The sequence below is a fragment of the Carcharodon carcharias genome, chromosome 22 (assembly GCF_017639515.1).
Source record: "Carcharodon carcharias isolate sCarCar2 chromosome 22, sCarCar2.pri, whole genome shotgun sequence".
Classification (NCBI taxonomy): domain Eukaryota; kingdom Metazoa; phylum Chordata; class Chondrichthyes; order Lamniformes; family Lamnidae; genus Carcharodon; species Carcharodon carcharias.
The window spans coordinates 43,429,759-43,455,356 of NC_054488.1; the positions used below are offsets into that span (position 1 = coordinate 43,429,759).

General features: G+C 40.4%; 2 protein-coding genes across 7 annotated transcripts in view; one reads left to right on the forward strand and one right to left on the reverse strand.

The window, feature by feature from the left end:
- tepsin (TEPSIN adaptor related protein complex 4 accessory protein) overlaps positions 1 to 19,519 on the reverse strand; it is a 34,596-nt gene extending 15,077 nt beyond the window's left edge. For 2 of the 6 annotated variants that reach the window (XM_041217148.1, XM_041217143.1), the window contains exons 1-6: positions 19,433 to 19,511; positions 14,683 to 14,755; positions 13,006 to 13,097; positions 7,754 to 7,847; positions 1,214 to 1,281; positions 920 to 1,004 (exon numbers count right to left, since the gene is read on the reverse strand). In XM_041217148.1, coding sequence (XP_041073082.1) covers positions 920 to 1,004; positions 1,214 to 1,281; positions 7,754 to 7,847; positions 13,006 to 13,097; positions 14,683 to 14,755; positions 19,433 to 19,471 — 451 coding nt within the window. In that variant the 5' untranslated portion in view covers positions 19,472 to 19,511. Of the gene's footprint in view, positions 1 to 919; positions 1,005 to 1,213; positions 1,282 to 7,753; positions 7,848 to 13,005; positions 13,098 to 14,682; positions 14,756 to 14,873; positions 15,040 to 19,428 lie in introns of all 6 variants that reach the window. The other 4 variants (XM_041217146.1, XM_041217144.1, XM_041217149.1 and 1 more) reach the window with 4 other exon arrangements.
- Positions 19,520 to 19,643: 124 nt separating this feature from the next.
- ndufaf8 (NADH:ubiquinone oxidoreductase complex assembly factor 8) lies at positions 19,644 to 23,179 on the forward strand. Its single transcript, XM_041216680.1, has 3 exons — positions 19,644 to 19,792; positions 21,463 to 21,573; positions 22,726 to 23,179. The coding sequence occupies exons 1-3, from the start codon at positions 19,712 to 19,714 to the stop codon at positions 22,741 to 22,743; spliced, it is 210 nt and encodes a 69-aa protein (XP_041072614.1). The 5' UTR covers positions 19,644 to 19,711; the 3' UTR covers positions 22,744 to 23,179.
- The last annotated feature ends 2,419 nt before the right edge of the window (positions 23,180 to 25,598 follow it).

Genomic DNA, 25,598 nt, shown 5'->3' on the forward strand with positions numbered 1-25,598 from the left:
CATTTTGCCTTTTGTTCCATGACACCTTTCTTATTTGATCTCTCCTGCTCTTTAGCCTATCACTGAACTTTTTTGTTCCACATGACCACCCCCCCTCCACCCTTTTCTCAACAGCATAAAACCTATCACATTTCTACCTCTCCTCAGTTCCGAAGAAGTCATATTGTATTCAAAACGTTCACTGTTTCTCCACATATGCTGCCAGACCTGCTGTGTTTTTCTAACACTTTGTTTTTATTTCAGATTTCCAGCAACTGCAGTATTTTGCTTTTAATCTACAGGTGGCCTCTGATTTTGTCCTTATAATTTCTTTGAAATAATTTCCTAACGTGAAGAATTTTACGTAAAAGTGAGATAATATTTCCGAGCTTTCGGATATTGGTTATGGGTTAGTCAGTTTTAAAACAACAACAAAACAAAACCACAGCTGTGCCGTTTTATATGAAAATCACATAAACAAATCCCAATTTTGAATCCAATGACAGACTATTTACTGAATCCCAATGCATTAAAACCTTCAAAACACAGAGCTTGACATTTAGTACATTAACCTAATTGACTAAACTAATATCCCCAAGAACAAAAAGCAAACCACTGAAGAAAACAGGCTTCTGTTTCCATTTTTGATAAAATTGTTTTCCTTGATATTACTACGAAACGACAAAAAAAGGGGCTTACTAATTTCTGATATTATATATATGTCCCATACAACCCCTTGCCTTAGAATAACCAGCTTCCCTTAATGATGCTGTGAGGCATTTAGGTTGTGAACTTATAAAGATGGCTACCCATAATATCCACAATTAGCTGACTGGGGATACTGAGAGAGCATTATTTCAGTGTAAGAATATGTGGGATGAATTACAAAATTACCTTAGGCATTTCAAAAATTACCAAATTTATGAATAGTAGAATTTACCTGTCTGTGGGTACGGTCGGGAAGGAGACAAAGTGCACGAGGTTTGATATGGCAAAGCATCAGAGAATAACAAATTTGCTAAATCCTGCCAAAAGAAAAGGAGACATTAATCACTGGTCTCAGGGGCTCCATGACCCCTTTGCCGTGCATCTCTCAAAACATGCACATAAATTAGATTAAATCAGCATTACACAGAACTGATATTCTCTTAAGTTTCAAACACTAGCCATTTGAAAGCCTTTAAAATTACTGGTAAGCTACACTGGCTGATCTTAGCCTTAAGAATGTAAATACCTCTGCAGTTGTTCGCACCCTCTGGTATAAGGCATTTCCATGAAGCAGGTCTGGAGGCCCACTAAACACTAGCAGGGAAGAAAAAAAAAAGTCTAATAAATAATCAGAAGCTACAGGATAGAGAACAGTCAGGGGCATGAAATTTATTCCATGAATGAGAAAAACCTTATAAATGAAAACATAGATAACTGAGTTATTGCTTTATTCACGAAAAAAACCATGAACATTTTATTATGGTTTTCTTTTGTGTTTCAACTCAGACCACATTCAAAAAAAACCACAAATTAGCATGATATTGAATACAGGACTAATTGTAGATCATGAAAAAAACCTACAATGAATACTGCCAGATAAGGAAAAGGGATTTGCTGTGCCAGAAGTAAAGTTGAGCACCTAGTTTCTCAAATCACCACTTAAAACTAATGAAGGAGGCTATTTTGAGATTGCCTCTTTAGCAAGGTTTGACAGTAAAGGTACAATTTCAATACTCTTCAACATTCTTCAACAGCCATATGTTCTAACAAAATAACAAACATTTGTTTGGAATATAATGTGGGCAACAGGAACCCCACCCACCAGCCGGAAAGCCAGTGGGAACACCGTGTTGCTTCTCTCCAGAAGGCCTGATGCTATTAAGAAGTAATCAGGCACCTAGCTGGCAACATTGGGCTTCCCATGCAATTAAGTCCTGTGCAGGGTGGAAATCTTGCCCCAGAGAGCTTCAGGCCAACCAGAGACCAGCAGCTCTCCAGTACTTATAGTGCCACTGGGATTGGTGGGCAATGCCGGCACTACGCTTGAGCCAGCAGGAGGGATTCACCATGGATCCCTAGATGGAGATAAGTGTGGGCAGGATGGGGATCATGGAGGGGTCACCGGTAAGGGGGTGAGGGGAAAAGGACATCAGAAGCAAGGGCAAAGAGGTGGCTTTCAGCGGGGCTCCTCCTTCCCAATGCTGGGTCCCTTGATCAGGATTAGAATGCCTGAGAACAAGGGACCCCCACCCCCCCAATTAGATCAGAAACAAATCCAACAGGCTTTGCCGGGTGGTCTTCCCGCATGACGGACCCCCCATTCACTCTGGTTGAATGCCAGCTGCGGCAGTATGAAGGCCTTAAGCGGCTACTTAAGGGTCTCAATTGGCTTCCGGGTGGAAGGCAGCCCGCCACCTTTCCCACCCTGAGCTTGATCAAAGGGAGGCCGGAAGGCAGCGGAGCCTCCACCCGCACCCCTCCCATCTGATCACATAGCCTCCACCCACCCTGCCACCTCCAAATTTGCCTCCAAGGATGGGCATTCAATTTTATCCATTCGCACATTTTCAAAAATTCAGACAGCCAGTACCTTTCTTTTCACTTTTCTATTTTTTTTAAGCTACCAATGTTCCATAATAAAGGCTGGGGTTCCTTTTCATTGAGGTTGTTATTCCTTCATTATCAAAACTAAATAACTTTTTTTGATCTTACATTAATTTGATTCTCTTCTGAAAGTTTATTTTGTGTTATCCTAGCAATATTTTGATTATCATTACTCTTGGCATTTAGCTGTGTTGTCCCATGCTATAGTTTTATGCAATACCTATCTGTTGGCTAATTTTACTCAGTACATTCTTTAATCCTTAATTCACATTCAATCTGGCTTTGAAATTACACTGTGGGATAATAATGTGCTAATATTTTAAGCATAGGATTTTTAAATGTGCCAGTTTAGCAGAGGAATTAATCTGAAATAAATGGGTAATACCTCCTCCAGAATAGTGGAGAGGGGTATTCTGTGCAACTTGTTAAACAGCCAGATACTATAATACAACAATGGAGTTTACAAACTAAATTTATCTACAATGTTCCAATTCTTTACACCACTTTTCTTTCATTTTTCTGATCCATTACCCAAGGGTTGATCTTCATGGTTCACATCCATTGATTTCAGCTTTTAAAAAAAAAGTTTTGCTTGTCTATTCCTTTCTTCAGCTTATCTTTTGATATTCAATGTTTAAAATCCCCCTTTTCAGACTGTACTCTCTATATTTTCCCAAGGCTTCTCTCTAACTGATGCTAATGGATTCACCTTTTTTAAAATCCTTCCACATTCTCCTCCTTATGCCACATGGTTCTTCTTTTGTCTTTTGACAGTCATGGGCCTCACTCGATATAGCATCGCTGTTTGCTCCAAGCCCTTACATGATGACAAGATAAATGTCTTCAAATGGCTTTTTACACGTATTTTTACAAGACATTTTGGCCTCCTTGTTTAATCTGGCAATATAACTGAGTTCCTTTGTACCACAGTGAACAGTCACAACAATGTAATTATGATCTCACCCACAAATCATTGTTATTCAAAGATCTAATTTACCTAAACTGTGAAGTCAGCCATGTTTCACAATGTTACCAGTATTCTATTGTACAACATTCAGCATAATTCTAAAGGAGGGACACCTAAATTCTATGGAGCTATTTCTAAATTTGAAGGCACATGAGTCTTCACATTTTTATCAATTCTATAAGGAAACCTTGTGGTAATTTCTGTGGAATATCTTCACTTGGCCGGACATTAAATTGAGGTAACTGCTGAAATCTGATAGGGACATGGAAATATTTCATTTTCTGTGAACTTACAACTTTTGCCTGGTAAAAAAGAAAACTCGACACCCTTCCTGCCACCTATCCTCTTCTAATCGCAGTGAAATATTTTAATTGGACTTTTGATAGTTGCTGAAGGATTGATTATTTAGATCTTACTTTTCTCAGATATAATATGCATTTTACGATGTATTTATATAGCAACTTTAACATAAGAAAACATCCCAAGCTGCTTCACAGAAGCACTATCAAACAAATTTTGACATAGAATAAAACAATATTAGGATAGATGGCCAAATGTTTGGTCAAAGAGAGCCATTTTAACAAGCATCTTAAAAGGAGAAAAGAGCTAGAGAGATATTGGAGTTCAGGGAGGGAATTCCAGAGCTTGCAGCCTTGATAGCTGAAAGCATGGAATGATTAAAATTTGCGATGCTCAAGAGGCCCAAATTGGAGGGGCGTAGATACCGGGAGGTTGAGGGCTGGAGAAGATTACAGAGATAGGGAGGGGCAAGGGCTTGGGTGGGATTTGAAAACAAGGATGAGAATGCTGAAATCAAGGCATTGCTTAACTGGGAATCAATGTAGGTCACAAGCACAGGGGTGATAGTGGAATGGGACTTTGAGAGTTAGGACACTGCAGCACAGCTTTGGATAACCTCAAGTTTATGGAGGGAGAATGTGGAAGTGTGCTTTGGGACAGATAAGTCTAGAGGTCATCTTGGAGTCACATATGATACTAAGATTGCAAAGAGTCTGGTTCAACCTCAGAAAGCTGCCAATACTTTAAAATAGTTTAGCTAGTACAGTTCACTCAGAATAGCTCCACCAAAAATCACAATTGTTTTAGTCATAAACCCTGGAAGCTGAATAAAATGATAAATAGCACAACTTAACTGTACAGTATTAATTTCCTTGTGTGAGGCCCTTTTTCCAAATATAAAAGCAACATTGATTTTTTTTTTCAATTTTTAGATAACAGAAGCCAATTGTGATAAAATACAACAATACACAATAGCCTGGCTGCTTTCAGCACTGGGAGTATCCCAGCTGCTAAATCACAGGTCACCCTTCTGCAACTGTCAACCTGAACAATTTATCAATGATTTAGATATATACCGAAAATATCTGCCAATACCACCTATTGACTGTCAGACAAATTTTGTTGTATTAAATTGTGGTTGGTTAGAAGAAGGATTCTGACAAACTGAGCATCACTGTAAAATTCCTAAAAGATAAGTGGTCTTATTTAGCCTCAGGTTCTTTCACTGCCTGTGCTGTTGGGAACTTAGATTTTAACAGGACAAAAGTGATTGGATCCCTCTTACTTAATATAATGAAGTCAAAAACGTGTCAACCCAGTGCTGTATTGCAATGAGCACCAACATACTCCGCTCTACATACTCCTTGTGATCTCAGCGTTGCGAAGATGCCAAGGTGAGACTGGCTGCTTTCCCACAAGGAAGGAAGTTTCACCCTAGGCTGTGGTAAAATATCTCCCAGTGCTTGGTGTCAAGGATCTGGTAGAGATCTTTTTAACAACTTCATTCAATTTTTAAAAAAAAAAATAAATCTTTCCCCATCTCCCACTCAACATTCAATGTTATCAAAACCCAACCACCTCTGCTTTTAAAAGTGGATAAGGGTTGGATTAATTGCATCCTTACCTAAAACTTGCTTCTAACATCAGCTGGTTTTTATTTGTCCTTTTCTTTGGGAGGGAAATGCTTACTTTTCTTCATTTATTCATTTAGCTGACTGCCAACCATTTCTACACTTTTAACCTGTGTTCAGTCAGCTTTAATCACAAGTTTTATTGTTTTATAACCACTTATTTTTTTCTGTTTTAGGAATCTTGCCTCCTTCTCAGAATTTACCCTCCTGAGAAAAAAAAAACCACCTGAACCAAGCAGAACAACACCCGAGTTTTATCTATGAATCAGTTTTAGGTCCTGTTTCCACAAAATCTGACTCCAGTTTATATATATATATTTCATTCCATCGTTTGTTCTTTTCATATTCTTTCATTGGGTTTTCACACAAGCATATTAACCGAGTTTGTATTTGCATTGAGGTATACCCATTAAATACAGCCAACTGCATATAAAACATATGTATAGGGATAAAAACAGGATGCATCTACTGGTACAAACAATGGCAGATGTGGAGGAGCCCCTGGCTTGGTGGAAAATCTACACAAATGGCTTTGAATGTATGTGTATGTTGCATAATTTTAGACACAAAAACCAAAGTTGATTTGTTGTGGTAGTCTTACCAAAGCAATACATCTTGTTGTATGGCATGCCCAAACTGGTAATCTGTTTTGTGCAATACATGTAGATGTATAGCAAATATAAAGGCCTTCACTGATGAATCACTGGATAAATTCACAAACCCATGTGATACTAGTACAGATGTGTCCCAGTTAGATATCTAGGCTGCGCAAAATTAGCCATATAGGGTCAAAGAGCGATAAGCGTGCCTCCAACATAAGGTGGAAAGGTAGAATGCAGTTATCCAGGTTTCCCCACTCCTGACTGCCATTCAGTGACCCCTGCTGGAAAGTGCATGTTTGCAGACATTACATGAAGCAGGATCACGTTGGTCATGAGGCAACTGAAGGCAGCACTGTTTCATCTGCAGCATTAAAAAGCTGATTCCCATTTAGTATCAGCAATGACAGCAACGGAAACAAAGTACTAAGTTACGATAAACATTAATCACGACATTAGTGTGCGTTTGTCAAAGATACCTCCACTTTTTGACAGAATTATTGTTCAACACCAAGTTTCACATGAAATAAAACAAAAATAAGTGCTTAATTGTATAACTAATATATATTAAGAAAAGAACTGTGTTACAAGGTGTCCGTAGAATCTTTGCAACAAGAGAGGAGTGTCTCAGAAGTGAAAAGGTTGAGAAACCCTGGTGCAGTACATTTGGCAAAAGAGTTGGCATGATGTGTGTGATAAGGACAAAGACAGTTGAAGGATTCTGATGATACCAAACTAGTTTGGTTCACACAAACATAAAAATCTTAAAACTTACAGCTTAGATATTACTATACCATTTTTTTTTTACAACTGGTTACTGTGCTCGAATGTTTGGTACTGTGTACCATGATGACCTTAAGACAATGATGAATGATGCCATTTATCAAGATGAGGCAGTACTGAATGAAAAATCTCAAGGTGCAGCTTTTCAAACGGCTGGAACAGCCAGTGATACTGGAAATTTCACAGCTCACAATGTACTTTAGTATAATTAACTCCATAACAAAATTGAAATAGAATGGGTAACCCAGTCACTGAGTGGTTCCAGACTACCTTCCCAATTAGATGACAATATCTTCAAGTCCCATAATGTTCTTTACAACTGGGATAAGTTCACCAGGTCACTAAGATCACGATCAAACATTTCAATTGTCAAATAAATTAATTAACTTGGTCCATCTTATCCCACCACAGAATTCAATGAACCAAGTATGAAGACTGTAAAGCTTGGGCCATCTTCCTTTTAGGAGAGACTGCTAGGGGGCAGGTTACCTTACTGAGGATAAAAATCATCTTTTGAATAATCCAGGGAAAATAACTGACACTGGTTGTTACTGATCTCCCAGTCAAGAAGGTTATAACAAACAGGGATGTGTGAGCATGTGGTGACAACTACAAAACAGGCAGTGATGCCGATGGCTTACATTCACTTTTAGAAATTAGAAGTGGAAATATTGGGTGGAAATTCCAAATGCAGAGGGTAGGGTAGAAAACAGGAGGAAGTGGAACTGCCGCACATTAGACACACTGCCCAACCTTCCTTGCAAATCCAATGGGTTGTATAAGTCGACCATTCTGCTACCACCCGTTTTATGAACCAAAGTTGAAGGTGCTGCTCTCTTTTGTTACAGACAATACAATGGGCCTTACATTATAACAGCTTACCAGCTATTTTTAATTCTTACCTGTTACCTCTTGAATGAGGGTAGCATTCCTCCGAAGCTCCAGAATAAATTGAGGTGAACCATGATTACATACATGCCGCAATATCTTGAGAACCTATCAATAAGCACAAAGATGGAGCAGACAGTTTTACTGCTCTCTGAATGTAAGCCAACATGCCTCTAACACAGCACAATGGCACCTTTTGTCTACTTTTCTGTGTAAATGAGCTGACGAGTGCTAGTGAGAATATAACCTTTTTTTTATTCATGGATCAACACCCTGCCCAATTTTTATGCAAGCTTGCAAATTATGACACGTAAGACAATTTGAGTGCTACCAGACCCTATTTTTTAAAAAATTCACATTTCATAGCATTATTTAGCAAGACTTTTGCAATTGGCTCATTTACCAGCTGCTCCTTAATTGTATTTGTCAGGCAAAGATGGAAAGAAATTCCAGAGTTCATTGGAAATCAAGAAACCCATTTAGTTTGGCTTTTATTGGCAACTGTATATTTTCTTTGTTTCACAAAATGCACATAATCCTTTTTTATTCTCACCTTAGTATATTATTTTGTTGGCAGTACTTTAATATAAAATGGCACCAAAATTCATACTTTTTGTAAATCTCAAACCCAATTGTTACTATTATGTTGTGATTTACCAGATTTTTAGATTGAAGTGCCCATTTAAGACAACCTTCTAGACTGTTCAGGAGAGGCGAGATCGGCATGTAAATTAAATACTGCTCAATCCATTGTCCCCTCAGCCAAAGTGTGCAATATCCTCGGACAGCAATTTTTTTCTCGGGGGCTCAAGAACAGCAACTTACATTTATAAAGTGTATTTAATGAAGGCGCTTAAGATTTTTGGCACATTTTTTGACACCAAGCCACAGAAGGAGAAATCGGGAAAGGTGACCAAAACCTGTTAGAGAGGTAGGCTTTAAGGAGCATCTTAAAAAAGGACAGGAGAAGTTAAGAGGCAGAGAGGTTAGGGAGGCATTTCAGAACTGAGGTCCTACTTAGGCAACTGTAGGCACAGCCGCCAGTGGTGCAGTGATTAAAATCAGAACGCAAGAGACCAAAATTGGGGGAGTGCAGGTATCTCGAGAGAATATATTGAGCAAGTTAAAAAGAATAGATCAATAAAATCAGGAAAAAGAAGCAAGAATTTGAATAACATGTTAAGTGGCAATGTGTTCAGGTAACACAGCAGCAAGAAATATGGGAGTTTTGGTAAATAGGTCATTAGAGCCAAGTTCAGTGTTCGCATCTCAGTCAAACGAGGTGAGGCAGAAGTTGCGTCTGGCCGTGGTGAGGCCACAAATAGATTACTGTGTTCAGTTTTGAGTTCAGTACTGGGCAGAAGTAGAACTGCTGCAGGGAAATTCCTCTGAGGAAAAACTTAGAGGGGCAGAGTCTTGCAGAAAAGTCATCTATAGAGGTAATTAACTCTCTTGAAAAAGGGAGGCACAAACCTGATGGAAGTCTTTAATCTTTACAAAGGTATAGAGAATTGAATCCAAAAAGTTTCTTTATTGGACACAGGATGCAAGAACTAGAGAGCATAGTGTAAAATTAAGAGTATCAAACAAAAATAGGAAATTTAGGCAACTTTTTTTCAGTTAAAGGGTGATAGAATTGTGAAATATATTACAAGGGAGTTATGGAAAAGAAAATCAAGGCAATTTCTTCATATATGATCATTGCTAATAGGAAAAAAAGATACAGGATTATTAGTTCTGGGATTAGAGCAAGGAGACAGATAGGAGATTTGGAAGAGTAAGCTAGATGGTTTCCCAAAATACCATGGAGGTTAAGTTGGATAACCCCCGAAAACAGAGGAACAGAGATTGCAATGCTCTTTTAACCTATGCTCATCAAATTCTTGCTGCCTGTTGTTTTAAATGATTGCTGTATGTAGCCAACGCTCCCCGTGCTATTCATTGACTACATGCATTAGCACAGGGCCTGATACCATGAGTGCTGGTGCTACTTAAAGGCAGCTTGTACCTCTTAAAAGGGAAGGTGCATCGTGGCTGGAATAGGTGCTAGCAGTTGTTTCAGAAGTGAATCTGTGCTTTAAAAAAGAGTGACGAATGGCTGACCATAGAGAGCAAAATTCAACATTTTCTGAAAATGTGCTGGAGGCCTTGAAGGATGATGTGGAACGAAAGAGAAATATCCTGTATTGGTGGGGGGGCTAAGGTGTAGAATATATCTAGCAACATGCTCAGGAGGCAGTGGGAAGACATAGTGACAGAGGCTAATGCCACAAGTGTTAGTCCTCGAACACTGATGCCATGCATGAAGAAGTTTAATGATGGCTCACAAGTTGTCAAGATGAGTGTTCGTTTTTAAATTATATCCTACCAGCTGCATCACTAGCTTAATTCACCACATCTCCATCACTCAGCTGCCAACAGTCTCTATCAATCAGGACTCAACCCTACTATTCATTTGCTTTACCTAACATTCACACACACATGGTAGCAAGCCTAGCACCCACAACTTGGCCACACACTCGCAGCTGTTCAGCCACATCACCCTAACATATTGCAGGACACTCACCAGCAAATTGATCTCTTTTTTTTGCAGAAGGTAGCATAATACAGGGGGCAGTAGTAAAGAGCTGGAGGGGGACAAACTCACTTCCATGTTTTAACTCCTATGTGGAGACAGAGCTGGCCACCATGGGAAGGGGGAATTGCAAAGACCTTGGCCACTGATGGGGCTAACCGATTGATGATGAGAGTATCGGCATACTTAATCCTCCTTCTCTTATCCCACTTCTCCCATATCCCACAATCCCTTCTGAGGGAGATGCTGCTGATGGCGTAAGCACGCACTTCTTACTTTCTCCTCTCCCTTCACCACAACCTCCCACTTGTCCCTTTTTCACTTCAGATACTCAAGAACTGAAACCTGCCCAGTTAGTGGAACCAGGGGAAGAAGAAAGTGAAGATAGACACCGTCACTCGATTTCAGTAACAGACACCAGCTCAGATGCTGATGCTGTGCCCATTTTAGAGGCTGAGATGAAGGAGGGATCAGTCTGCCAGAAAGCCAATGTCAAGGAGTCCAACAGCAACTTGCACAGGATTTTGTGCAGAGCTTAGAGCCCATCCTTTCCAACATGGTCACCTCCATCACCATATCTGTGGAATCTAATGGGCGATGTCTCAGCTTCCACTACAGCACAAGCAGCTTCCACCAGAGGTCTGAGTGCTGCAAAGGAAACCTAGACTGCTGCCATCATGCCTCATGATACCATTTCAAAGGAGGTTATAGGGCATCAACGCAGTCCATCAACTTTTCTCCAAAAGATTTCTAGGACTGCTGAAGCACTGACACAGGATAGCAGTGGCTCCATGGAGTACGAACCTGCAGTTCTCCCTTAGGATGACAGCATTCATGCTCCCACCCCTGCTATTCTGCCAGTGCACTTGTCTTTCCCTGTCAGACAACCAGCCCAGGCTAAAACAGTGTAGTATGAAGTCAGACCTTTTATGCAGAGCTACTCAAGGTCATCCTTCACGGGCACATAATTTGGAATGGAATATGCAGTTACTGTTGTCTTTTATTTTTGCGTTGTGGCAAAGAGGACAATGTGATGGTCAGTGATTGAGGACAGGAACATGATTAGTGAATGGTGAACTGGTTGAGACTATTTGATCATGTCAAGTCTGGGCAGAAAGGGGTTGTCTGGATTGTATCCTCCTTTCCTCTTCCTGTTCCTTCACTTTCTCCTCCTCATGCCCCTGCTCCTCAGCTTCTCCATGATCAGTGCTTACCAAGGCTGTTCCCTCATAATGGCCAACTCGTGTAGCGTGCAGAACAAAGTATACCTTGTTCCTTGCTCAGCTGAATACTACACGGCTCCTCTGGCCCAGGCAGAAGCGTTGTACCAGGATGTCGATGAGGATGGAGATGCCTGTGCTCTATAATGTTCCTTGTGGCAGCATGGCTCTCATTATATGCCTATTGTGCACATGTTTGAGGGTTCCAGACTAGAGCCATCAACTATGTGATGAGTGGATAACCTTGGTCACCCAGTAATCTTTGACTTACCATGGCAGGTCAAATGCATCTGGCACAATGGACTGCTGCAGAAGGAAGGAAACCATGACTGCTGCCAGGACAATGGGCACCGACCTGAATGATGTCCTGCATATGTCAGCTGCACACTGAGGGTGTGGAATTTCTTTGAGCTCAGGAAAACAGCACAGTTCAATTGAGGCGTATGCAAAACAAGGTGCATGGAGTCAATGACACCCTCTGCTAAAAGGAAGCCTTCAATCCAAGTAAACCCTTATGCTCGCTTCACCTACTTGTCTTTAACAAAAGAGAGATAACGCTGTTTCTCTTTGTTTAGAGACCTCCCTTGTGCAGCAGTGTACTACAAACTATGAGATGTTGCTAATATCCCTAGCAGAAGCCTGGAAAAAGCCAGATGCATAAAAGTTGAGAGCCACGGATGATACTTTTTATGTCCTATTTTGAGGTTTCAGCTTTGGCTGCAGTAGTTGGCAGATTTCCATCATGACCTCTTTCGTGAGCTGGAGATGTCTCAAACATTGGTCATTGCTCAAGTTGAGATAAGAAAATTGCTTGCTGAAGGCCCTCGTTGGATATGGCCCACTGCCAAAAGCACTTCTCCTCACCTTGCCCCTCCCTCTTCTAGCAGCTTGTCCTGCTCAGCCTTTCTTTACTCACTCAGTCATGCTCAATTACAAGAAACAACCCTACCAGGCCACTCATGGTTTGAAAGCAACTTGTTTCAGCATGAGCTTTTAAATTTCAGAGTCACAGAATCATAACGGTACAGGAGGCCGCTGTTCAGCCTGCTGAGTTACAATAAAATAGTCAGTTCACGCCCAGCAAACTACTGATACCTTAGACAAATATAGGAAAGCTCCAAAAATGCACCACCAGCCAGAAGGAATAATACAGCAACTAAACTGTAAATAGATCATGATTCCTTTAAATGGCAGGCGGGGGGGGGGGGGGTCCATTCTTTGTGCAAAAGCGTTCCAGAGATCAGAAACTCAGTATGATGAAAATGCCACCCTCACCCTATATATGATGTTGGTACACCACTGTGCTACATTACTGGTCACCAAGAGTGTTTTGTTCTTTTTTATAAGTCAAATAAATAGATCAAAGGGGCTTGTTTCCCTATTTTTTTTTTAAACAGAACTAAGAGCTTTACAGTCATGCTGAATCTACACTGGGCAAATAATACGTGAGGTCAAAAGGAGTATTACCCACCTTCAGTTTGACATAACAGGAATGGCTCTGCAGTCGCTCCAGCAGGTACTCCAGTAGGCACTGACACAATCCTACAGACTCATGAGAAATTTCTGCAGTTCCATTCGGTTAGGATATAACTCTACCATTAACGGCAAACTTAAACAATGTAAGACTGATTATTTTCTCAGGTTGAAATAAACCAGTAACTCCAGCTTGATGATAGGTTCTTATCCTTTTTAATATACTAGACTACAGGGTTGAGTAAATAACAGCAACAAATATGGTGTCTGTAGTAAAAAAAGAATCCCAAGACACAAAATAGTAAAACCAGAAATATCAAGCCAGAAGAGGTAATTTAAGAGGAGTGGTTAAAGGCTTATGTGAAAAGACAAGGTTTGAGAAGGTTTTATAGGGAAGTAAAGAAATAAAGGGTTTATAGATGGAGTAGGGCCTTGGGAACTGAAATCTCTGCCTTCAATGATGGAGCAAAGGGAGGAAGGGTGCGTCGAAGGTCAAAGTTAAGATGACTGAAGAGTGTGAGAAGGTAAGGAAATCTGGAGGAGGTTTCAGAAGCAGGATGGAGTAAGGCCATGGAAGGATTTTTTAAAACAGGCATTTTAAAACTGAATATGTTAGCGACAGGGAGCCAGTGTAGGTCCAAAAGTGACGTGTGGGCAGAACATGATGCTTATCAAGGCCAGTGAGGAGAGCATTAAAACAAATCAGTTTCCAAGTGACAAAAACACAGATAAGGATTTCAATCATTAAAAGTTTCAAAGGTGGAAGGATTGAGGCATGAGGTGAAACGAGCAAGATTGTGGCGATGGAAAAAAGTGATCTTGGTAACAGATAAGAAGTGGGTTATGAACCATTGCTCAGGGTTGAACAGGACAAAAAGGCTTTGAATGGCTTTTTTTAGTAAGTGGAAGAGATCAAGGACTGTGATGGAATTAGTGTCAATGGGGCAGAGTTTGTGGTAGGGGCTGAGAGTAATGTCTTTGTTCTTCTCAATGGGAAGTTATAATTCATCCAAGACTTAATGTGGAACAAGTGTCTGACAATGCCAAGGTAATCTGTGGTTTGAGGGAAGTGATCCAGGAACAGAATATCATCAATATAAATAAAAATTGAATCCATGTCTGCAGATTATGTCAACAAGGGGTAGCATGTAAGTGAGAAAATGGGTAGATCTTTTGACGACTCCAGAGGTTATTGTACAGAGAGTGAAGGAGAAGCCATTGCTAGAGATAAAGTGACTGGGTCTGGATAGGAGGGAGTGGCACTATTTTGGGTCAGTGCCATAGAGCTGGACAATGGAGGCGAGCTGGTGAGAGAAACAGCATGTTCAATTGTATCAAACTTTGCAAAAAGATAGTAGAGGACAATAAATAAGACATTCCTGGTCATGGTCACGGAAGATGGTACTGGCCAGGGAATGGGTAGAAGTCAGATTGGAAGGTTTGAATACATATTTTTGGGAGAGAAGGTCTGGAGCTGAAAGGTGATGGGACATTTGATGACTTTAAAAGGAATCCATTCAAAATCGGCCCATTCCTGTTGTTTCTCCAATGTGTACAAACTTTGCAATTTACTAAAACCAAAAATAATTTGCTTCAAGGATCCATTTTTACTTTTCCAACAGAAAACTGGGCAGTTAAACTCAGAGGAAATTGTGAATGCACCATGTAAGGATACTGGCAATCTCCTCAAATAGATACCCAGGACATGGTACTTCATCATCTGATGTTGCTTTCATCAACATAGGAAGCTGGAAAGAAAAAAAATAAAATAAAAGGGAATTTAGTTACAGCAACCAGTTTTGCACAAATAAAGCTACAAGGAGGAGTATACCTGTTGATAAGCTGTGAAGCACACAATTTACTTACTGTACAAGACAGAAGGCCTAATAATCTTCAAGTGATCAAAGCCATTGTCCACAGCTGACACCACAATTCAAGGTGTCAGTACACAAATGAGAAAGGTTATTCAGTTGCTTCTTGTGATGGTGGTATCCCATTCCAGTCCTCAGCTGAACTTTTATCACTGAAACCCCTAGGAGGATATCAAGAGTTCATCTCCCATAATTAGTTCTCAGCCTGGCCACTAAATGAAGCAAAATAATGATGCAGAGCAATAGTTTTCCTTGTCACCATAACTGGAATTCACATTTCTCAGGTACATTTTGTCACAACTACTAATGGAAACTTGCATAAAGAAAGCATTTTAATGTAGTGAACATCTCAAACTTTACAGAGAGATGAAATAGACATTGAGCAACAACAAGCTAGTTAGGAAGATGACCAAAGGTATGACTAAAGAGACTTTGAAGGCGGAAGAGTTAGCATGATTGAAGGATTCAAGGAAAGGGTTCCAGCGAGTAGGAGCAAGACTGCAGGTGTTGCCACTGTTGATGAGCAGAGGAATAGAAGATTAGTAGGAAGTTAATGCTTCAAACAGCAGAGTGCGTGGCCTGGGATGCAGTCCTGAAGAAGATTAAGGTGTAGTGAGACCACAGAGGGATTTCTGACTGAGAATGATGGTTTTGAAAATGATGAGGAGAATGGCATGCAGAAGGTTGATGAGCATTAAAACTTGGAATAGGACAGAATTTTGGACAAGTTGGAGGTTATGTATTTTAACTGCATCATCAAATCTGGGGAGAACAATGAGAGAAGTCTTGGAGAAGTCAATTCTGCTGGTCAGGAAAGCATGACAAAGGGTTTCAGTCTTGTTAAGTAACAGTGCCCAAAAATCGGGAACAGCAACAATGGAACAAACAAGAAAATCCAACTTCTAAAGCCCAAAACGAGCTTTCATTATTTTATGAAAAACAGCTGCTGCATTTCAAATTAGAGAATAAATCCTAAAAAGATAGCAAGTCAGACACTATAATTAAAGACACCAAAGTGAAAGAATTAAGAGCTTTGTCAAATTTAATTCTAGGAGGAAGAAAATTTCATTATTAATAGTTGTCAGTCATTTTCACATATTAACCACTTATGGAGTAATTAACATCATTTTCAATTTTTAATGTACACATATTTCTATGAATCTCCAGTGTGAAGTATCCTCAGATTTTCATACAAATGCGTTAGTGTACTTTTGGATCAGAAACAACTTTTAAATAAATCTATTACTTTAATTGTTCTTTCTGGATTGCTCACTGTGTAAATTAACAAGGTATGGTACTGAGTCATTCAAACCAAAACAATGCTGAGAAACAAAACTAAAATAAAGACCTAAAAGCAGAAAATGCTGGAAATGCTCAGCAGGTCAGACAGCATCTGTGGAGAGAAAAACAGAATTAACGCTTCAGGTCAAGGACCTTTCATCAGAACTAGGAAAAGTTAGAAATGTAATAGGTTTTGAGCAAGAGGTGGATGGGACATGGACAAAGGAAGGTCTGTGTTAGGGTGAAAAACAGGTGAGATTGAATGATAGAAGAGTTAGTTTTCCAGGGCCAAAGGAAATGGTGGTGGGGTAGCAAAAGAAACAAAAGATGTGCCTAGAGCAGGTGTGCTACTGTCTGAAAGCAAAATACAAAATAGAAAACCAAAACGTGCAAAGAAAAGGAAACAAAATTGGTGGGGTGGAGGAAGAAAGTTTACAGTCTGAAATCGTTGAACTCAGCATTTAGTTCAGAAGGCTGAATAGTGCCTAATCGAAAGATGAGGTGCTATTCCTCATGCTTGAGGATTACCTATTACATCTTTAACTTTTCGTTGTTCTGCTGAAAGCTCATCGACCCGAAACATTAACTGTTTCTCTCTCCACAGATGATACCTGACCTACTGAGTATTTCCAGCATTTTCAGTTTTTATTTAAGAGTTCCAGAATCTGCAGTATTAATTGTTTGGCCCAGTGGGAAAATAGGGACTGTAAATTCAAGGACAATTATAATTCCACTTTCGCATCGGTACAAGAGGTGACAAATATAATTCCAGAATTGTAACACAAATAGGCCAAGGGTTGAGAGAAACCCTCATGGATGCTGCTCGTCACTGCTTGGGCCCAATACTGCAAACTATAACTGAAATGTTAGCTTTGCCTTAATGGCAGCTTTCTTTCTCCATGCCAGAAAACCATGGGTTCATATCCCACTCCAGAAATTGGAGCATATAACATAGGCTGACAATTCAGCGCAGTACCAAGAACGTACACATTATCGAGGGTTGCAGCTTTTGAATGAGATTTTTAACCCGAGGCTCTAGCCATCTTCTCAGATGGGTGTATAAAGCCCCTATGGCACTACTTGAAGAAGGGCAGGAGTTCTAGCCAAGAGGAGGTTAAGAATATCACTGTGAAACAGTGTAGTGTTAGATTGGACACGCTGTCTTTGACTTTATCTTAGGCAGGGAGTTGGATGAGAGCGACAATTGAGGTAACGTTTGGGAAGTGACGGTTTGATTGCTTGTTTAAAATCAAAAGGATTTTTTAAAAAAATCCATTATTAGGAAGCATAAAAGTGCTAAAATGAATTAGAAACATAACTTCTAATGCATCTCCTCCTCAGAAATGAACCACCAATTCTGTTTCTTTAACATTTGACAGTAAGCCTTCATATACTTTTTGTTTCTCTAATATAGGTGAAGGAGTTTTGGGAATATCTATAGCTTATGTTACAAACCTATTCTGTGACTCTTTTGTACAAGTCATAGGCTAACCAGGGCTATTCTTGAATGGCTTACACTTTTTGAAGCTATCAGGTCAGATTTTCCTATATATATGTCTCTGACTTAAATCTGCAAGTGAAAGAAGTTTAGAATTAGTAGTGGAATTCCCACAACATTGCATTTAGAAGCTCAAATTCACGGAACCCTGATCAAGCCACTTTTTAACATTTAATGGCTCACTGTCCCGAAACTCTGGGTGGGAGAGAATAGCAAAGACACACACTTGACTGGCCACGGTATGGAACCACTGCTGAGAAAGGGTGTGGTGTTAGATTGGACACGTTGTCTTTGACTTTATCTTAGGCAGGGAGTTGCATGAGAGCAACAATTGAGGTAACGTTTGGAAAGTGACGGTTTGATTGCTTGCTGAAAATCAAAAGGACTTTTTAAAAAAAAATCCATTATTAGGAAGCATAAGAGTGCTTAAATGAACTAGAAACATAACTTCTAATGCATCTCCTCCTCAGAAATGAACCACCAATTCTGTTTCTTTAACATTTGATGGCAGGCTAAACTGGGCGGAGAGGAGTCTAGCTGGCTGGGTATCAGCACACAGCAAAGGTGGCCCAAATTCTTTGTTCATTAGAGCTCCCAGATAGCTGAAATTGAACTTGCAGGCTGCAGATATTTGAGGCTGTCACCTTCATGCCACACACACACACCTGCTGCCACAGACCAGGGAGGTCAAGGTGAGGGACTGGGATAATAGAAGTTGCTAGTTATGGAAAATAAATTTGATTATTTTTTTCTCCCTGAAGATGACAGGCCTACCAACTGGCATTAACAATAATACAAACATGCTTTTGTGATTCCTTGGACTAGTTAAATCAACGAAGACAATGGGGGTTATATGATTGGTAATAAAAGACACGCAGACAAGTGCAGGACAATCGGAGGGACCGAAAAGAGAAAAGCCATTCAACATTTTTATTGGTAGAAACATTACATCCAGGGCCAGCACAAGCAGAATGAACAGCTCTTGAAACAATCATACCTAACCCCAAATGAGACTTGATCAGGATCCCCAGAACTAAAATGTGTCAGCTACCGCATTATCTTCAGCAAGAGTCTACGAAAAGGTCAGACTTCAATAAAAGATTTATTTTTAATAAGTTAACTTGTTTTTTAAAATCGGGGCAAAAAGAAAAGAAACAAAGACACAACACAATTCTATCTATGCCATGTCTTTGTAACTGTAGTTCCTGGCATACCTGGTGCATCATCATTAGTGTTTTTATTTGATAAACAGATGAACAAATGCGTTTTAGTCACTACTTGCGACAAGATGACACCAACAGGTGATCACATCAAAAAAAACCTCTCAACTGTGCCTAGAAAGTTTGAGTGTAAGTTTTAAAACAACCACCATTTGAAATAACAAGAAATTAGAGATAATCCCCAAACAGCAGCACAGATATGGTATTAAAATGCACAGAAACCACACCATACACCAGTAGGATTACAATTTTACCACACACATCATATACACTTTCTATATGTAAAAAAAAATATATAATTATATAAAATAGAATATATAAAATATCAATAGCAGTGCGACACTGTTAAAATCTGCCTGAAAGGGCTTTAATCATTGACAATGCCAATCCCTGGCTGCTGGTCCAGGGCCTTACAAATAGGGGCCAGGTTTCTGCCATCATTTTCCACTCCACACCCACAGCCCCACCCCCCGGGGCCTCGACAAACAAGTCTCGGGTGCACAGTGTGACTGACACCCCCGCCGCCCGCACTGAACCGGGCTCCAACTCACTCACTCGCTGCAGGAATCCCAGCTTCTCCCCCACCGTTGCCATCACCTCCAGCCGCCCGTCGACCTTTGACCGACGGCGGCGGCCTCCGTCCAATCAGCGGCCGACCTTGCCCCTCCCGGTGACGTCCGTCCATCTGCCAATCAGCGGCCAGCCATCTGGTAGGTGGTTGGGTAGGTGGCCTCACCCACCCCAGCGGAACCGGAATCCTCGTCACTGGGACCAAGATGGCTGCGCCCAGGTCAAGCCGAGTGGCGGCTTCACCTCTTCCTGACCGACAGGGCTATGCCGGGCAAGGAGATCTGGATCCGCACAAGGGATAAACTCAGGAGTTTCCCTGATTTCATGGCAGCATGTGCTGAAGAAGTGGGTTCAAATTTTATCCAGTTGTTGTCTTTCAGAATGTCGGGATTGTACAATCTCTTTTGCTCACGAGTCAACAGGAGGAACCTGGATTCATTAAGTTGACCTCGACGTTAAAACAAATCTTCCCAAGATGTTTGACAAATGGAAGTTAATAGGAGGATGAGGATCCAGCTGTTACCGAAGGATAGAGAGAGCGAGGGGGTTGACCAGAGGAGGGCTGAGGTGACTGCAAGTTCTGCGATTAAAGGTGGAGTTGGAGAGCAGAGGATGAGCATCAGGCCCAGATCATAAAAGTCAAAGCACTGACAGGTGCAGGAGGTTGTAAGTCCGGAGGAGGTTGAACAATAGGAGCTTGTTAAGTATGTGTGGGAGAGAAAAGGAAGTCATTGGAGCTTAGTAAGGTGCAACGGGATACAGAACTAAGGGCTAAATGCTAGTGGTGGAGCAAGCACTGTTGTTGAAGTTGAGATGGTATTGGTGATGAATAAGATGTTGGTGGTTGAAGCTAAGACCTTTATTGAACAAAACCCTAAGGTTTGCAAGGTCTGGTATACTCTGAATCAGTGGCCTTGGGGGGTGATTAAGTCATTGATGAGGTAGTGGAGTTTGGGGAGGGTCTAAAAATGATGGTTTCTGTTGGGGCAAAGTGTGACTCATATGCAAAGGTAGATGAGTAAGGCAGTCTGACAGCATGCAGGTGGTCACAGTTTTGAGAGGGGTGGAGCTGGGTGTATTCAATATAGATGCGGAAAATGACTGCAAGCCTCCAGATAATGAGGCTGACAAGCTGATAAGGAAGAGGAGGCAAAGAAGAAGCCAAGGATACTTGGTAATGTTTCCATCTGTAGTCTTCCACCAGGGATTTTCACAAAGTGCACAGTGAGTGCAGTCAGTGGTAACATTAAAGAGTTCAATGGATTTTCCATCCTTAGAGGGTATAGAGATTAAGATAAGTGGAAGGTTGTTCCAGTCCTTAATTGATAAATGGTTGGGTAACTCTGGAGATTAAAGTGCTGAAGAGGCAAATATTAAGAAACAAAATTATTTGTTTCCAATAAACAAAACTTGTCTGCTATACAATGTTATCAGCAAAGCGTAAGGAATGACATGTTATTTTGGGCACTTTTTAGATTTCTGGTCTGAATTTAACATTGCCAGACTTGAGTTTTTTTTCTCTTGCTGTGACTGGTGAGCCTATTTTGTATTCCAGCATTTGCTGTTCTCATTTTTGAATCCCTGAATCTTTTATTTTAATCACTTCCTTGCCATTATAGTTGCATGGATTTCTCCAGTACTTTTCATCATCTTACCTACTTGCATTTCGTTTTTGCCTCCTTTTATTGCCTCACTATAATCTATTACTTTATTAGGCTGACTGCAGCATTCGGTGCATTAATTTGCTCTCTGTGATTAGTGTTTCTGTTATCACCTCCTATTTTCTTCTTTCATTCACCCAACTGCTTAATTACTTTTCAATTCTAAGAGTCGTACAGCTAAAATGTTAGCCCTGTCGTTAATCTTTACAGCTGCTGACTGACTTGTGTATGTTCAGTATTTTCTATTTATTTTCTTATTTTTGTGTAGTTTTTTATTAACAACACATTTCTAGCTGGTGTGATCTCTTCTCTCTAGTATATTTGCTTATTCCATCTCCGATTTTTGATTTGAAGGCATCAGTATATGGGAGATGTGTGGCTGCAAATACCCAGGGAAGCAAGGACCTCCGAAAGGACATGTGTGCAAAAGAGTTTCAGGCACTTAAGAGCTGCTTTACATTAAATGTAAGTTTTTTTTCTATCAGAAAACGAAAAATGAAGTGCAACAACATTTCACCTGCAAAATAGTCTGAAAACATGCACACTATTATAATATCTATTTTCCATAACTGAAATAGTCTTAAATATTATACACAATTGCAAACTGAATTATAACTGGCTACAGTAAACAGTGGTACATCTAAAGGTCATTGCAGCTACATTTGTTGTACTTATTTAGTCAGTACATTATTTTTAATATTGGAAGCACCCAAAGATAAAGTTCCAACTAAATGTTTAATTCTATTTGGAAATAACAACTTTTCTTCACTTTTTTAACAATATTTAAAGAAAACTAAGCTGTAAATACAATGTTGGCCATAAATTAATTAAAATGTTTAGTTCTGGGTGAATAGTACACAAATTTGTGTGTCCTTTCAAAATCAGTTCCAGATGTATTATAATTGTCTTCACAGGGCTGTATAAGCTGCAGTTATTTAGCTTAAACCCCAAATACTGGATTTTCCATCTCTGCTATCCGAAGAGACATTGTGTGAGGCAAATTGTAGAACTATGGAAGCATAATAAAGTATTTTGCACATGAGTCATTGTTCCCACCCAACATTTAACAAATCTATGGTATACATAGACTATTCAGTAACTGATAGTTAACCTGTGTAATAAGGTAATAATTCTTCATTGTACAAGGAACATTTGTGTGTAACAGAAGAAGCATTAATGGCTTGTAAAAGTTATATCTTAAATATTTTGTAAGTCTTCGCTTTTTTAATAACTCCAATACAAGGCTAATGCTCAGACTCTGAAACAATCATTACAACAAGATAATTTTTAAAAATTTCCCATTTGAGAAACTGGATTACTGCATGCTCACAAGACTTTTTGACAGTTCTACTCTCTACCCTACACTAACAGCAGCCTGGATAACCTGGCCCCTGACTTCTCTCTCCTTTTTCACCTTGTAAGATTAATCTTCATTGTACTCACTGCTACTCTTGAAAGGCAGCCTGAGACTGGGAACTCTATGATGGATGAAAACCCACCTGCTTTCATATGAAGCTTTTCATGTTATGCAGCAATGCACTTGACCATCCTCATTTAATGTTTTACTAGTTTTTTTTTCTATAACTATAATGTACATTTTTATTTATTTCCTCTCAGGCCAAGAAAGCCAGGTAAAGTACAAGTGCTGATCTCTGCAAAGTTGTCCAAGGAACATTGCTGCACAAAAAGAACGTCCCATCAATGTGTTATCAAATAAATCTGAACATCAGCATCCTGTAACAGGCATATCAGAATTAAGCATGATATTAAAGAGTAGAATTAACTCAAATAGACCACTATCTTTTTATTTAATTTTCTTGGCTTGGTGCATTTTTAATCTTTGTAAAAGATGTTTGAAAATGGAACGTTTTACTATTTTGCGTCCAGTATTTCTAAATGAGGCATTACTGAGGACGGATGTGATGTGCCGATCCTGAACCCCAACTACAATTTCTGCACTCTGTGACGTCAGAGTTCCCACTGTTCTTAATATTTTGTTTTTCACAATCATAATTACCACTGTTTACAATAATTGTTCTATATGTACGATAATTAAAGAGATGGAAATTCACTTTGTCTGGTTGACATTATTGTTTGTCTTAGCTTTTCGCATTGCAGATTTTGTCATACTTTATATAGTTAAATAATATGTTCTGCCTTGTCACACATCTGAGGTGTTAAGTGTTTGAAGCCTCTTACTGATATTTTATTATGTGTGATTGACACTTATGGGGTTATAGGAACAGCAGATTTTTTTTTTCAAAGAACATTTCTGAATGGATGTTTTCATTTATCAGCCCACTTGCCACTGCTATATAGCTCACTGGTTATGTACTCTGCATTTTGGGTGAATGGCCCCTTGATGTTCAATGGCATTACCATCACTGAATTCCCCACTATCAACATCCTGGGAGTTATCATTGATCAGAAACTGAATTGGACTAGTCATATAAATACTGTGGCCACAAGACCAAGTCAGATGCTAGGAATCCAGTGACAAGTAACCCACCTCCTGACTCCTCAAAGCCTGTCCACCATCTACAAGGCACAAGGTAGGAATGTGATGGAATACTCCCCACTTGCCTGGATTAGTGCAGCTCCTACAACACTGAAGAAGCTGGACCTCATCCAGGACAAAGCAATCCGCTTGATTGGTACCACATCTGCAAACATTCACTCCCTTCACCACCGACGCATACTAGCAGCAATGTGTACCATCTACCAGATGCACTGCAGGAATTCACTAAGGCTCCTTGGTCAGCACCTTCCAAACCCATGACCACTACCATCTAGAAGGACAAGGGCAGCAGATAGATGGGAACACCATCACCTGGAGGTTCCCCTCCAAGTCACTCACTATCCTGACTTGGAAATATATCACTGTTCCTTCACTGTCACTGGGTCAAAATCTTGGAACTCCCTTCCTAGCAGTGGTTCAAGAAGGCAGCTCACCACCACCTTCTAAAGGGCAACTACGGATGGATAATAAATGCTGGCTCAGCCAGCGAAGCTCACCTCCTGTGAATGAATTAAAAAAAAGGGCATGAGTTGGTATGGAGGGATAAGGGGCCATGTGGAGTAGCAGCTGGGGACATGAGTTGGTATGGGGCATATGAGGGGCCATGGGGAGTGGCTGCTGGGTGTGGGCAAGAACTTTTGAACTTGCCTTTCAAATGGTTCCCGAATCCAGACTATGGTTCACAACTCCTCATTGAGAAGCTGGCCTCACTCCATGAAAATGCAGGAGGCTAGGCGATGCCTACCCTGTAATAGAACCAGCCAGGTTGGGAGTGCAGGTTGTTACATACACCCATGTGTCGTGCTAGAGAAAATTGGCAGTGCTGTGAATCCCAGAATCAGGTCTTGCTTGTCATTTTTAAATGGCTCTGGAGTCATACTGAATCCACAAAAATCCAGCTCCAAATATCAGGATATGAAATCAGTCCCACCATATAAATTGATTTGGAATACCATGCATGCCCTAGTGAAGCCTCACTATTTCAGTGGGAATTTCCTAATTGATGAGAATTCTCAAATAGTTGTCAACAGCAGCGTTCTATGATTGACAATAATAATCATTCTGCTGTTCAATAGGAAAAGAATGTACATAATTTCAGGGAAGGAAAGGCAAAGAAGGAGGAACAGCAGCATAAGTTGGTATGGGGGGCCATGGGGAGTAGCTGGGGGTATGAGTTGGTATGGAGGGCAGAGGGGCCATGGGGAGAGGCTAGGGGGCATGAGTTGGTTTGGCAGGTAAGAGGGTCCATGGAGAGTGGCTGGAGGCACAGGTAAGAGCTTTTGAACTTTTCAAATGATTCCCGAATCCACACTATGGTTCCTCTTGAAGAAGCTGTCCTGACTCCATGAAAATTCAGAGGGCTGGGCAAGGCAAATCATGGGAACTGACTAAGCTAATGAGGTAGGGGATGGAGATATCAAAGATGAATTAACTCTGGGTGATACAGATGGATGAGGAATTGATATTGAATGATTCACAACTCAAGCCAGAGGATGAGAAAGTGGAACAACGATATACCTGAGTTGAGGTTTAAGAAATGTCAGACCCTGGCTATTGGGACTTCAGTTGATGATTGCAGAGGTCTTGTCCTGAAAAGACAAATGTTTTTAATGCATCAGAACCATAGGATGATAAATCCTTCCGAGGATGTGTGGCAGGTGGCAGGGATAGCAACAGGGCCCAATGCAACTTTTTGTGGCACTATCAGAGGGGGTTCTACCATGCAGTGTTCTGGTGTGAGTGGTAGTTCTGGGAACTTGCACAAAATACCAAAGAACACATAGGCCTCTGGTTTCTTGACACACTAAGGAATGATCTGCAGCCGTTTGGGCATGCGTGGGAGGATCTGGATGTCCTGTCCTGCTATCTCACAAGCCTGGCTTCCAAGGTTACCTGCTGTTGCTCTTAATCTTTCTGCTCCAAAAACTAAATGTTAACAATAGGAATTTTCTTAAAATGGCCCAGGGGCAGA